The 15,019-nt window shown below is 60.7% G+C and overlaps 1 protein-coding gene across 2 annotated transcripts in view; it reads right to left on the reverse strand.

Moving 5' to 3' along the window:
• The window catches only part of LOC140740469 (calretinin-like), a 455,595-nt gene that overhangs the window by 382,208 nt on the left and 58,368 nt on the right, over positions 1–15,019 (reverse strand). For both annotated transcript variants that reach the window (XM_073069645.1, XM_073069646.1), the window contains exon 3: positions 5,353–5,421. In XM_073069645.1, the coding sequence (XP_072925746.1) occupies positions 5,353–5,421 (69 nt within the window). The remainder of the gene's footprint in view (positions 1–5,352; positions 5,422–15,019) is intronic.

Below are 15,019 nucleotides of genomic sequence, written 5' to 3' on the forward strand. Positions count from 1 at the left end.
GACAGCAGACAGCAATCGGGAGATCACAGTGGACGGCAGACAGCACTTGGGATATCACAGTGGATGGCAGACAGCAGTCAGTGGACCAGAGTGCACAGCAGACAGCTGTCAGGACACCAGAGAGGACAGCAGACAGCAGTCGGAATGTCAGAGTGGACAGCAGACCGCAGTCGGTACACCAGAGTGGACAGCAGACAGTATTCGAGACATAACAGTGGACAGCAGACAGCAGTCGGGATATCAGAGTGCACAGCAGACAATAGTCGGGATATCAGAGTGCAAAGTAGACAGCAGTCGGGAGATCACAGTGGACAGCACACAGCAGTCGGGACATCACACTGGACAGCAGACTGAAGTTGGGACATCACACTGGACAGCAGACAGCAGTCGGGGCACCAGAGTGGAAAGCAGACAGCAGTCGGGAGATCACAGTGGACAGCAGACAGCAGTCGGACTGTCAGGGTGGACAGCAGACAGCAGTCGGGAAATCACAGTGGACAGCAGACAGCAGTCGGAACGTCAGGGTGGACAGCAGACAGCAGTCGGGAGATCACAGTGGACGGCAGACAGCACTTGGGATATCACAGTGGACGGCAGACAGCAGTCGGTGGACCAGAGTGCACAGCAGACAGCTGTCAGGACACCAGAGAGGACAGCAGTCGGGACACCAGAGTGGACAGCAGACAGCAGCCAGGACACCAGAGTGGAAAGCAGACGGCAGCTGGGACATCGCAGTGGACAGCAGAGTAGCCAGCAGAGGGCAGTCGGGATATTAGAGTAGATAGCAGACAGTATTCGAGACATAACAGTTGACAGCAGACAGCAGTCAAAATGTCAGGGTGGACAGCAGACAGCAGTCGGGATATCACAGTGGACAGCAGACAGCAGTTGGAATGTCAGGGTGGACAGCAGACAGCAGTCGGGAGATCACACTGGATGGCAGACAGCAGTCGGTGGACCAGATTGCACAGCAGACTGCTGTCAGGACACCAGAGAGGACAGCAGTCGGGACACCAGAGTGGACAGCAGACGGCAGTTGGGACATCACAGTGGACAGCAGACAGCAGTTGGGACAGCAGAGTGGACAGCAGACAGCAGTTGGAATGTCAGTGTAAGCAGATAGCTGTCGGGATAACAGAGGGGACAGTAGACAGCAGTCGGGACATCACAGTGGACAGCAGATGGCAGTTGGGAAAACACAGTGGACAGCAGACTGCAGTCGGGACACCAGAGTGTACAGGACACCAGAGTGGAAAATAGACAGCAGTTGGTACACCAGAGTGGACAGCAGTCAGGATAGCAGAGTGGACTGCAGACAGCAGTCGGGACACCAGAGTGGACAGCAGACAGCAGTTTGGACATCACAGTAGACAGCAGGTTGCAGTCAGGACACCAGAGTGTACAGCAGACCGCAGTCGGTACACCAGAGTGGACAGCAGTCAGGATAGCAGAGTGGACAGCAGACAGCAGTCGGAATGTCAGAGTGGACAGCAGACAGCAGTCGGGACATCACAGTGGACAGCAGACAGCAGTCGGGATATCAGTGTGGACAGCAGACAGCAGTCGGGATATCACAGTAGACAGCAGACAGCAGTCGGAATGTCAGGGTAGACAGCAGACAGCACTTGGGATATCACAGTGGACGGCAGACAGCAGTCGGTGGACCAGAGTGCACAGCAGACAGCTGTCAGGACACCAGAGAGGACAGCAGTCGGGACACCAGAGTGGACAGCAGACAGCAGCCAGGACACCAGAGTGGAAAGCAGACGGCAGCTGGGACATCGCAGTGGACAGCAGAGTAGCCAGCAGAGGGCAGTTGGGATATTAGAGTAGATAGCAGACAGTATTCGAGACATAACAGTTGACAGCAGACAGCAGTCAAAATGTCAGGGTGGACAGCAGACAGCAGTCGGGAGATCACACTGGATGGCAGACAGCAGTCGGTGGACCAGATTGCACAGCAGACAGCTGTCAGGACACCAGAGAGGACAGCAGTCGGGACACCAGAGTGGACAGCAGACGGCAGTTGGGACATCACAGTGGACAGCAGACAGCAGTTGGGACAGCAGAGTGGACAGCAGACAGTAGTTGGAATGTCAGTGTAGACAGCAGATAGCAGTCGGGATAACAGAGGGGACAGTAGACAGCAGTCGGGACATCACAGTGGACAGCAGATGGCAGTTGGGAAAACACAGTGGACAGCAGACTGCAGTCGGGACACCAGAGTGTACAGCAGACTGCAGTCGGGACACCAGAGTGGAAAATAGACAGCAGTTGGGACACCAGAGTGGACAGCAGACAGCAGTTTGGACATCACAGTAGACAGCAGATTGCAGTCAGGACACAAGAGTGTACAGCAGACCGCAGTCGGTACACCAGAGTGGACAGCAGTCAGGATAGCAGAGTGGACAGCAGACAGCAGTCGGGACACCAGAGTGGACAGCAGACAGCAGTCGGGACACCAGAGTAGGCAGCAGACAGCAGTCAGAATGTCAGAGTGGACAGCAGACGGCAGTCGGGATATCACAGTGGTCAGCAGACAGCAGTCAGAATGTCCGGGTGGACAGCAGACAGCAGTTGGGATATCACAGTGGACAGCAGACGGCAGTCGGGATATCACAGTGGACAGCAGACAGCAGTCGGGACATCACAGTGGACAGCAGACGGCAGTCGGGATATCACAGTGGACAGCAGATGGCAGTCGGGACATCACAGTGGAGAGCAGACGGCAGTCGGAATGTCAGGGTGGACAGCAGACAGCAGTCGGGATATCACGGTGGAAAGCAGACAGCAGTCGAAATGTCAGGGTGGACAGCAGACAGCAGTGGGGACATCACAGTGGACAGCAGACTGAAGTTGGGACATCACACTGGACAGCAAACGGCAGTCAAGGCACCAGAGTGGACAGCAGACAGCAGTCGGGACATCACAGTGGAGAGCAGACGACAGTCGGAATGACAGGGTGGACAGCAGACAGCAGTCGGGATATCACAGTGGACAGCAAAAAGCAGTCGGAATATCAGTGTGGACAGCAGACGGCAATCAGGAGATCACAGTGGACAGCAGACGGCAGTTGGGACATGACAGTGGACACCAGCCTGCAGTCGGGACTGCAGAGTGGACTGCAGACAGCAGTCGGGACACCAGAGTAGGCAGCAGACAGCAGTCGGAATGTCAGAGTGGATAGCAGACAGCAGTCAGGACATCACAGTGGACAGCAGAGGGCAGTCGGAATATTAGAGTAGACAGCAGACGGTATTCTGGACATAACAGTAGACAGCAGACAGCAGTCGGGATATCAGAGTGCACAGCAGACAGCAGTCGGGAGATCACAGTGGACAGCAGACAGCAGTCGGGAGATCACAGCGGACAGCAGACTGCAGTCGGGACATCACACTGGGCAGCAGCCTGCAGTTGGGACATCACAGTGGACAGCAGACAGCAGTCAGAAAGTCAGCGTGGACAACAGACAGCAGTCGGGATATTACAGTGGACAGCAGACAGCAGTCGGAATGTCAGAGTGGACAGCAGATGGCAGTCGGGACATCACAGTGGAGAGCAGACAGCAGTCGGAATGTCAGGGTGGACAGCAGACAGCAGTCGGGAGATCACAGTGTACAGCAGACAGCAGTCGGGAGATCACAGCGGACAGCAGACAGCAGTCAGGACATCACACTGGACAGCAGACTGCAGTTGGGACATCACACTGGACAGCAGACAGCAGTCGGGGCACCAGAGTGGACTGCAGACAGCAGTCCGAATATCAGGGTGGACAGCAGACAGCAGTCGGGATATCACAGTGGACAGCAGACAGCAGTCAGGATATCACAGTGGTCAGCAGACAGCAGTCAGAATGTCCCGGTGGACAGCGGACATCAGTCGGGACATCACAGTTGACAGCAGGCAGCAGTCGGAACGTCAGCGTGGACAACAGACAGCAGTCGGGATATCACAGTGGACAGCAGACAGCAGTCGGAATGTCAGAGTGGACAACAGACAGCAGTCGGGACAGCAGAGTAGACAGCAGACAGCAGTCGGAATGTCAGAGTGGACAGCAGACAGCAGTCAGGAGATCACAGTGAATAGCAGAGTAGCCAGCCGAGAGCAGTCGGGATATTAGAGTAGACAGCAGACAGTAGTCGGGACATAACAGTGGACAGCAGACAGCAGTCGTGACATCACAGTGGACAGCAGAGTAGCCAGCAGAGAGCAGTCGGGATATTAGAGTAGACAGCAGACAGTATTCGGGACATAACAGTGGACAGCGGACAGCAGTCAGGATATCAGAGCGGACAGCAGACGGCAGTTGGGATATCACAGTGGACAGCGGACAGCAGTCGGGACATTACAGTGGACAGCAGACGGCAGGCGGGACATCACAGTGGACAGCAGACGGCAGTCGGGACATCACAGTGGACAGCAGACGGCAGTCGGGACATTACAGTGGACAGCAGACGGCAGTTGGGATATCACAGTGGACAGCGGACGGCAGTCGGGACTTTACAGTGGACAGCAGACGGCAGTTGGGATATCACAGTGGACAGCGGACGGCAGTCGGGACATTACAGTGGACAGCAGACGGCAGTTGGGATATCACAGTGGACAGCGGACGGTAGTCGGGACATTACAGTGGTCAGCAGACGGCAGTCGGGACATTACAGTGGACAGCAGACGGCAGGCGGGACATTACAGTGGAGAGCAGACGGCAGTCGGGACATTACAGTGGACAGCAGACGGCAGGCGGGACATTACAGTGGACAGCAGACGGCAGTCGGGACATTACAGTGGACAGCAGACGGCAGTCGGGACAGCAGACGGCAGTCGGGACATCACAGTGGACTGCTGCTGCCTCTGAATCTCAGTGACTGTTTTGTAGGCTGACCTCGGGAGCTGTTCGTGTGGAGTCTGCACATGGGCATCTTAGAACCCTGTGTGTTTACACCAGGTGCTCCAGTTTCCCCCACATTCCCTGTTCAGTCGGCCATTGAGACTGTCTCAACTACCATTATTCAAAGGCTGTTCCTGCATTGGGCTTTCTGTCTTCAGTGGGGAACTACCTTCGTTCTGAAGGGTGATCTTGTTCTGGATTCAGTCTGCAGGGATAGCCTCTGCACTTTCCCCAGCTGTGTCACTGGCTATTTGACTGAATATACGACAGAAGGCTCACTCTGCTCCTGTGAGGGACCGACCCGGGCTGGGAGTCAACCCCAGCTTGCATTGATGGGATGGGAATTCTGTCCCCTCCCCATGACGTGTCACAGTACCGCACTATCAACCCCGGGAGTGAAGGGGCCTCGCGCTGTGTGGAATGCTCCCGAATGATCGTCTCAAATTCTGCAAGAATTCACTTACTTCAGCCATCTCAATCCTTCCGTCTGCATTCTTGTCATATTTTTCCATAAACTCCTTCATCTGTATTTCCTGTTGGTGGGAAACAAAACAAACAGGTGAGTCTGATGAATCGGTGTGGAGAAAGCACGGCGGGAACCAAACCCTTCAGCGAGTGTGTGCACCTGATCTGCCAGTTCAGTTCCCCATCACCCTCAGCCACTCGACTCCTGATTCCAGTGACCTCCAGCATCATTACCGTCAGGACTAACGCAGGCCTGAGGGACATCATCTCACCACTCCGCTGGACAGGTTTCAACTTCCTTCCACACTCAATACCAAATCCAACAAGGTCCGATAACTCACTTCCCCGTCGATATCAGAATGGATCACTTCAGCTGCATCCCATCTGCCCGATGTCTCCCCTCTTTACTCCCTCACCCTGACCCGTCTAACTCTGTACACCCCCACCTTGACCCGTCTCCCCTCTGTACTCCCCCACCCTGACCCGTCTCCCTCTGTACTCCCCCACCTTGACCCGTCTCCCCTCTTTACTCACTCACTCTGACCCGTCTCCCTCTGTACTCCCCCACCCTGACCCGTCTCCCCTCTGTGCTCCCCCAACCTGACCCGTCTCCCCTCTGAACTCCCTCGCCCTGACCCGTCTCCCTCTGTACTCCCTCACCCTGACCCGTCTTCCTATGTACTCCCTCACCTTGACCCGTCTCCCCTCTGTACTCCCCCACCCTGACACGTCTCACTCTGTACTCCCCCACCCTGACACGTCTCACTCTGTACTCCCCCACTCTGACCCGTCTCCCTTCTTTACTCCCTCACCCTGACACGTCTCCCTCTGTACTCCCCCACCCTGACCTGTCTCACCTCTGTACTCCCTCACCCTGACCCGTCTCCCCTCTGTACTCCCCCACCCTGACCCGTCTCACTCTGTACTCCCTCACCCTGACCCGTCTCCCCCACCCTGACCCGTCTCCCTCTGTACTCCCCCACCCTGACCCGTCTCCCTCTGTACTCCCTCACCCTGACCCGTCTCCCCTCTGTACTCCCCCACCCTGACCCGTCTCCCCTCTGTGCTCCCCCACCCTGACCCGTCTCCCACTGTACTCCCCCACCCTGACACGTCTCCCCTCTGTACTCACTCACCCTGACCCGTCTCCCACTGTACTCCCTCACCCTGACACGTCTCCCTCTGTACTCCCCCACCCTGACCTGTCTCACCTCTGTACTCCCTCACCCTGACCCGTCTCCCCTCTGTACTCCCCCACCCTGACCCGTCTCCCTTCTTTACTCCCCCACCCTGACCCGTCTCCCCTCTGTACTCCCCCACCCTGACCCGTCTCCCTCTGTACTCCCCCACTCTGACCCGTCTCCCCTCTGTACTCCCTCACCCTGACCCGTCTCCCCTCTGTACTCCCCCACCCTGACCCGTCTCCCTTCTTTACTCCCCCACCCTGACCCGTCTCCCCTCTGTACTCACTCAACCTGACACGTCTCCCCTCTGTACTCCCCCACCCTGACCCGTCACCCTCTGTACTCCCCCACCCTGACCCGTCTCCCCACTGTACTCCCCCACCCTGACCCGTCCCACTCTGTACTCACTCACCCTGACACGTCTCCCACTGTACTCCCTCACCCTGACACGTCTCCCTCTGTACTCCCCCACCCTGACCTGTCTCACCTCTGTACTCCCTCACCCTGACCCGTCTCCCCTCTGTACTCCCCCACCCTGACCCGTCTCCCTTCTTTACTCCCCCACCCTGACCCGTCTCCCCTCTGTACTCCCCCACCCTGACACGTCTCCCTCTGTACTCCCCCACCATGACCCGTCTCCCTCTGTACTCCCCAACCCTGACCCGTCTCCCTCTGTACTCCCTCACCCTGACCCGTCCCACTCTGTACTCCCCCACCCTGACCCGTCTCCCCACTGTACTCCCCCACCATGACCAGTCTCCCTCTGTACTCCCACACCCTGACCCGTCTCCCTCTGTACTCCCCCACCCTGACCCGTCTCATTCTGTACTCCCCCACCATGACCCGTCTCCCTCTGTACTCCCCAACCCTGACCCGTCTCCCTCTGTACTCCCTCACCCTGACCCGTCCCACTCTGTACTCACTCACCCTGACACGTCTCCCCTCTGTACTCCCCCACCCTGACCCGTCTCCCCTCTGTACTCCCCCACCCTGACCCGTCTCCCCACTGTACTCCCCCACGATGACCAGTCTCCCTCTGTACTCCCCCACCCTGACCCGTCTCCCTCTGTACTCCCTCACCCTGACCCGTCTCCCTCTGTTCTCGCCCACCCTGACCCGTCTCCCCACTGTACTCCCCCACCATGACCAGTCTCCCTCTGTACTCCCCCACCCTGACCCGTCTCCCCACTGTACTCCCCCACCATGACAAGTCTCCCCTCTGTACTCCCCCACCCTGACCCGTCTCCCCTCTGTACTCCCCCACCATGACCCGTCTCCCTCTGTACTCCCCCACCCTGACCCGTCTCCCCACTGAACTCCCCCACCATGACCCGTCTCCCTCTGTACTCCCCCACCATGACCCGTCTCCCTCTGTTCTCCCCCACCCTGACCCGTCTCCCTCTGTACTCCCCCACCCTGACCCGTCTCCCTCTGTACTCCCTCACCCTGACCTGTCCCACTCTGTACTCACTCACCCTGACCCGTCTCCCCTCTGTACTCCCCCACCCTGACCCGTCTCACTCTGTACTCCCCCACCCTGACCCGTCTCCCCACTGTACTCCCCCACGATGACCAGTCTCCCTCTGTACTCCCCCACCCTGACCCATCCCACTCTGTACTCCCCCACCCTGACCCGTCGCCCTTCTATACTCCCCCACCCTGACCCGTCTCCCTCTGTACTCCCTCACCCTGACCCGTCTCCCTCTGTTCTCCCCCACCCTGACCCGTCTCCCCACTGTACTCCCCCACCATGACCAGTCTCCCTCTGTACTCCCCCACCCTGACCCGTCTCCCCACTGTACTCCCCCACCATGACCAGTCTGTCCTCTGTACTCCCCCACCCTGACCCGTCTCCCCTCTGTGCTCCCCCAACCTGACCCGTCTCCCCTCTGAACTCCCTCGCCCTGACCCGTCTCCCTCTGTACTCCCTCACCCTGACCCGTCTTCCTATGTACTCCCTCACCTTGACCCGTCTCCCCTCTGTACTCCCCCACCCTGACCCGTCTCCCTCTGTACTCCCTCACCCTGACCCGTCTCCCCTCTGTGCTCCCCCAACCTGACCCGTCTCCCCTCTGAACTCCCTCACCCTGACCCGTCTCCCCTCTGTGCTCCCCCAACCTGACCCGTCTCCCCTCTGAACTCCCTCACCCTGACCCGTCTCCCTCTGTACTCCCCCACCCTGACACGTCTCACTCTGTACTCCCCCACTCTGACCCGTCTCCCTTCTTTACTCCCTCACCCTGACACGTCTCCCTCTGTACTCCCCCACCCTGACCTGTCTCACCTCTGTACTCCCTCACCCTGACCCGTCTCCCCTCTGTACTCCCCCACCCTGACCCGTCTCACTCTGTACTCCCTCACCCTGACCCGTCTCCCCCACCCTGACCCGTCTCCCTCTGTACTCCCCCACCCTGACCCGTCTCCCTCTGTACTCCCTCACCCTGACCCGTCTCCCCTCTGTACTCCCCCACCCTGACCCGTCTCCCCTCTGTGCTCCCCCACCCTGACCCGTCTCCCACTGTACTCCCCCACCCTGACACGTCTCCCCTCTGTACTCACTCACCCTGACCCGTCTCCCACTGTACTCCCTCACCCTGACACGTCTCCCTCTGTACTCCCCCACCCTGACCTGACTCACCTCTGTACTCCCTCACCCTGACCCGTCTCCCCTCTGTACTCCCCCACCCTGACCCGTCTCCCTTCTTTACTCCCCCACCCTGACCCGTCTCCCCTCTGTACTCCCCCACCCTGACCCGTCTCCCTCTGTACTCCCCCACTCTGACCCGTCTCCCCTCTGTACTCCCTCACCCTGACCCGTCTCCCCTCTGTACTCCCCCACCCTGACCCGTCTCCCTTCTTTACTCCCCCACCCTGACCCGTCTCCCCTCTGTACTCACTCAACCTGACACGTCTCCCCTCTGTACTCCCCCACCCTGACCCGTCACCCTCTGTACTCCCCCACCCTGACCCGTCTCCCCACTGTACTCCCCCACCCTGACCCGTCCCACTCTGTACTCACTCACCCTGACACGTCTCCCACTGTACTCCCTCACCCTGACACGTCTCCCTCTGTACTCCCCCACCCTGACCTGTCTCACCTCTGTACTCCCTCACCCTGACCCGTCTCCCCTCTGTACTCCCCCACCCTGACCCGTCTCCCTTCTTTACTCCCCCACCCTGACCCGTCTCCCCTCTGTACTCCCCCACCCTGACACGTCTCCCTCTGTACTCCCCCACCATGACCCGTCTCCCTCTGTACTCCCCAACCCTGACCCGTCTCCCTTTGTACTCCCTCACCCTGACCCGTCCCACTCTGTACTCCCCCACCCTGACCCGTCTCCCCACTGTACTCCCCCACCATGACCAGTCTCCCTCTGTACTCCCACACCCTGACCCGTCTCCCTCTGTACTCCCCCACCCTGACCCGTCTCATTCTGTACTCCCCCACCATGACCCGTCTCCCTCTGTACTCCCCAACCCTGACCCGTCTCCCTCTGTACTCCCTCACCCTGACCCGTCCCACTCTGTACTCACTCACCCTGACACGTCTCCCCTCTGTACTCCCCCACCCTGACCCGTCTCCCCTCTGTACTCCCCCACCCTGACCCGTCTCCCCACTGTACTCCCCCACGATGACCAGTCTCCCTCTGTACTCCCCCACCCTGACCCGTCTCCCTCTGTACTCCCTCACCCTGACCCGTCTCCCTCTGTTCTCGCCCACCCTGACCCGTCTCCCCACTGTACTCCCCCACCATGACCAGTCTCCCTCTGTACTCCCCCACCCTGACCCGTCTCCCCACTGTACTCCCCCACCATGACAAGTCTCCCCTCTGTACTCCCCCACCCTGACCCGTCTCCCCTCTGTACTCCGCCACCATGACCCGTCTCCCTCTGTACTCCCCCACCCTGACCCGTCTCCCCACTGAACTCCCCCACCATGACCCGTCTCCCTCTGTACTCCCCCACCATGACCCGTCTCCCTCTGTTCTCCCCCACCCTGACCCGTCTCCCTCTGTACTCCCCCACCCTGACCCGTCTCCCTCTGTACTCCCTCACCCTGACCTGTCCCACTCTGTACTCACTCACCCTGACCCGTCTCCCCTCTGTACTCCCCCACCCTGACCCGTCTCACTCTGTACTCCCCCACCCTGACCCGTCTCCCCACTGTACTCCCCCACGATGACCAGTCTCCCTCTGTACTCCCCCACCCTGACCCATCCCACTCTGTACTCCCCCACCCTGACCCGTCGCCCTTCTATACTCCCCCACCCTGACCCGTCTCCCTCTGTACTCCCTCACCCTGACCCGTCTCCCTCTGGTCTCCCCCACCCTGACCCGTCTCCCCACTGTACTCCCCCAACATGACCAGTCTCCCTCTGTACTCCCCCACCCTGACCCGTCTCCCCACTGTACTCCCCCACCATGACCAGTCTGTCCTCTGTACTCCCCCACCCTGACCCGTCTCCCCTCTGTACTCCCCCACCATGACCCGTCTCCCTCTGTACTCCCCCACCCTGACCCGTCTCCCCACTGAACTCCCCCACCATGACCCGTCTCCCTCTGTTCTCCCCCACCCTGACCCGTCTCCCTCTGTACTCCCTCACCCTGACCCGTCTCCCTCTGTACTCCCCCACCCTGACCCGTCTCCCCCTGTACTCCCTCACCCTGACCCGTCTCCCTCTGTACTCCCCCACCCTGACCCGTCTCCCACTGTACTCCCCCACCCTGACCCGTCTCCCGCTGTACTCCCCCACCCTGACCCGTCTCCCCTCTGTACTCCCTCACCCTGACCCGTCTCCCTCTGTACTCCCCCACCCTGACCCGTCTCCCGCTGTACTCCCCCACCCTGACCCGTCTCCCCTCTGTACTCACTCACCCTGACCCGTCTCCCTCTGTACTCCCCCACCCTGACCCGTCTCCCTATGTACTCACTCACCCTGACCCGTCTCCCTCTGTACTCCCCCACCCTGACCCGTCTCCCCTCTGTACTCCCCCACCCTGACCCGTCGCCCTCTGTACTCCCTCACCCTGACCCGTCTCCCGCTGTACTCCCCCACCCTGACCCGTCTCCCTATGTACACCCCCACACTGACCCGTCTCCCGCTGTACTCCCCCACCCTGACCCGTCTCCCTATGTACTCCCCCACCCTGACCCGTCTCCCCTCTGTACTCCCTCACCCTGACCCATCTCCCTATGTACTCCCCCACCCTGACCCGTCTCCCCTCTGTACTCCCCCACCCTGACCCGTCTCCCTCTGTACTCCCTCACCTTGACCCGTCTCCCTCTGTACTCCCTCACCCTGACCCGTCTCCCCTCTGTACTCCCCCACCCTGACCCATCTCCCTATGTACTCCCTCACCCTGACCCGTCTCCCCTCTGTACTCCCCCACCCTGACCCATCTCCCTATGTACTCACTCACCCTGACCCGTCTCCCTCTGTACTCCCTCACCCTGACCCGTCTCCCCTCTGTACTCCCCCACCTTGACCCGTCTCCCTCTGTACTCCCTCACCCTGACCCGTCTCCCGCTGTACTCACTCACCCTGACCCGTCTCCCTCTGTACTCCCCCACCCTGACCCGTCTCCCGCTGTACTCCCCCACCCTGACCCGTCTCCCTATGTACTCCCCCACACTGACCCGTCTCCCGCTGTACTCCCCCACCCTGACCCGTCTCCCCTCTGTACTCCCTCACCCTGACCCATCTCCCTATGTACTCCCCCACCCTGACCCGTCTCCCTATGTACTCACTCACCCTGACCCGTCTCCCCTCTGTACTCACTCACCCTGACCCGTCTCCCTCTATACTCCCCCACCCTGACCCGTCTCCCCTCTGTACTCCCCCACCATGACCCGTCTCCCTCTGTACTCCCCCACCCTGACCCGTCTCCCCACTGAACTCCCCCACCATGACCCGTCTCCCTCTGTTCTCCCCCACCCTGACCCGTCTCCCTCTGTACTCCCTCACCCTGACCCGTCTCCCTCTGTACTCCCCCACCCTGACCCGTCTCCCCCTGTACTCCCTCACCCTGACCCGTCTCCCTCTGTACTCCCCCACCCTGACCCGTCTCCCACTGTACTCCCCCACCCTGACCCGTCTCCCGCTGTACTCCCCCACCCTGACCCGTCTCCCCTCTGTACTCCCTCACCCTGACCCGTCTCCCTCTGTACTCCCCCACCCTGACCCGTCTCCCGCTGTACTCCCCCACCCTGACCCGTCTCCCCTCTGTACTCACTCACCCTGACCCGTCTCCCTCTGTACTCCCCCACCCTGACCCGTCTCCCCTCTGTACTCCCCCACCCTGACCCGTCTCCCTATGTACTCACTCACCCTGACCCGTCTCCCTCTGTACTCCCCCACCCTGACCCGTCTCCCCTCTGTACTCCCCCACCCTGACCCGTCGCCCTCTGTACTCCCTCACCCTGACCCGTCTCCCGCTGTACTCCCCCACCCTGACCCGTCTCCCTATGTACACCCCCACACTGACCCGTCTCCCGCTGTACTCCCCCACCCTGACCCGTCTCCCTATGTACTCCCCCACACTGACCCGTCTCCCCTCTGTACTCCCTCACCCTGACCCATCTCCCTATGTACTCCCCCACCCTGACCCGTCTCCCCTCTGTACTCCCCCACCCTGACCCGTCTCCCTCTGTACTCCCTCACCTTGACCCGTCTCCCTCTGTACTCCCTCACCCTGACCCGTCTCCCCTCTGTACTCCCCCACCCTGACCCATCTCCCTATGTACTCCCTCACCCTGACCCGTCTCCCCTCTGTACTCCCCCACCCTGACCCATCTCCCTATGTACTCCCCCACCTTGACCCGTCTCCCTCTGTACTCCCTCACCCTGACCCGTCTCCCCTCTGTACTCCCCCACCCTGACCCGTCTCCCCACTGTACTCCCCCACCCTGACCCGTCTCCCCTCTGTACTCCCCCACCCTGACCCGTCTCCCTCTGTACTCCCCCACCCTGACCCGTCTCCCTATGTACTCCCCCACCCTGACCCGTCTCCCTCTGTACTCCCTCACCCTGACCCGTCTCCCCTCTGTACTCCCCCACCCTGACCCGTCTCCCTCTGTACTCCCCCACCCTGACCCGTCTCCCTATGTACTCCCTCACCCTGACCCGTCTCCCCTCTGTACTCCCCCACCCTGACCCGTCTCCCTCTGTACTCCCCCACCCTGACCCGTCTCCCTATGTACTCCCTCACCCTGACCCGTCCCACTCTGTACTCCCCCACCCTGACCCGTCTCCCTCTGTACTCCCTCACCCTGACCCGTCTCCCCTCTGTGCTCCCCCAACCTGACCCGTCTCCCCTCTGAACTCCCTCACCCTGACCCGTCTCCCCTCTGTGCTCCCCCAACCTGACCCGTCTCCCCTCTGAACTCCCTCACCCTGACCCGTCTCCCTCTGTACTCCCCCACCCTGACACGTCTCACTCTGTACTCCCCCACTCTGACCCGTCTCCCTTCTTTACTCCCTCACCCTGACACGTCTCCCTCTGTACTCCCCCACCCTGACCTGTCTCACCTCTGTACTCCCTCACCCTGACCCGTCTCCCCTCTGTACTCCCCCACCCTGACCCGTCTCACTCTGTACTCCCTCACCCTGACCCGTCTCCCCCACCCTGACCCGTCTCCCTCTGTACTCCCCCACCCTGACCCGTCTCCCTCTGTACTCCCTCACCCTGACCCGTCTCCCCTCTGTACTCCCCCACCCTGACCCGTCTCCCCTCTGTGCTCCCCCACCCTGACCCGTCTCCCACTGTACTCCCCCACCCTGACACGTCTCCCCTCTGTACTCACTCACCCTGACCCGTCTCCCACTGTACTCCCTCACCCTGACACGTCTCCCTCTGTACTCCCCCACCCTGACCTGTCTCACCTCTGTACTCCCTCACCCTGACCCGTCTCCCCTCTGTACTCCCCCACCCTGACCCGTCTCCCTTCTTTACTCCCCCACCCTGACCCGTCTCCCCTCTGTACTCCCCCACCCTGACCCGTCTCCCTCTGTACTCCCCCACTCTGACCCGTCTCCCCTCTGTACTCCCTCACCCTGACCCGTCTCCCCTCTGTACTCCCCCACCCTGACCCGTCTCCCTTCTTTACTCCCCCACCCTGACCCGTCTCCCCTCTGTACTCACTCAACCTGACACGTCTCCCCTCTGTACTCCCCCACCCTGACCCGTCACCCTCTGTACTCCCCCACCCTGACCCGTCTCCCCACTGTACTCCCCCACCCTGACCCGTCCCACTCTGTACTCACTCACCCTGACACGTCTCCCACTGTACTCCCTCACCCTGACACGTCTCCCTCTGTACTCCCCCACCCTGACCTGTCTCACCTCTGTACTCCCTCACCCTGACCCGTCTCCCCTCTGTACTCCCCCACCCTGACCCGTCTCCCTTCTTTACTCCCCCACCCTGACCCGTCTCCCCTCTGTACTCCCCCACCCTGACACGTCTCCCTCTGTACTCCCCCAC

The sequence above is a fragment of the Hemitrygon akajei genome, chromosome 17 (genome assembly GCF_048418815.1).
Source record: "Hemitrygon akajei chromosome 17, sHemAka1.3, whole genome shotgun sequence".
NCBI classification, from domain to species: Eukaryota; Metazoa; Chordata; class Chondrichthyes; order Myliobatiformes; family Dasyatidae; genus Hemitrygon; species Hemitrygon akajei.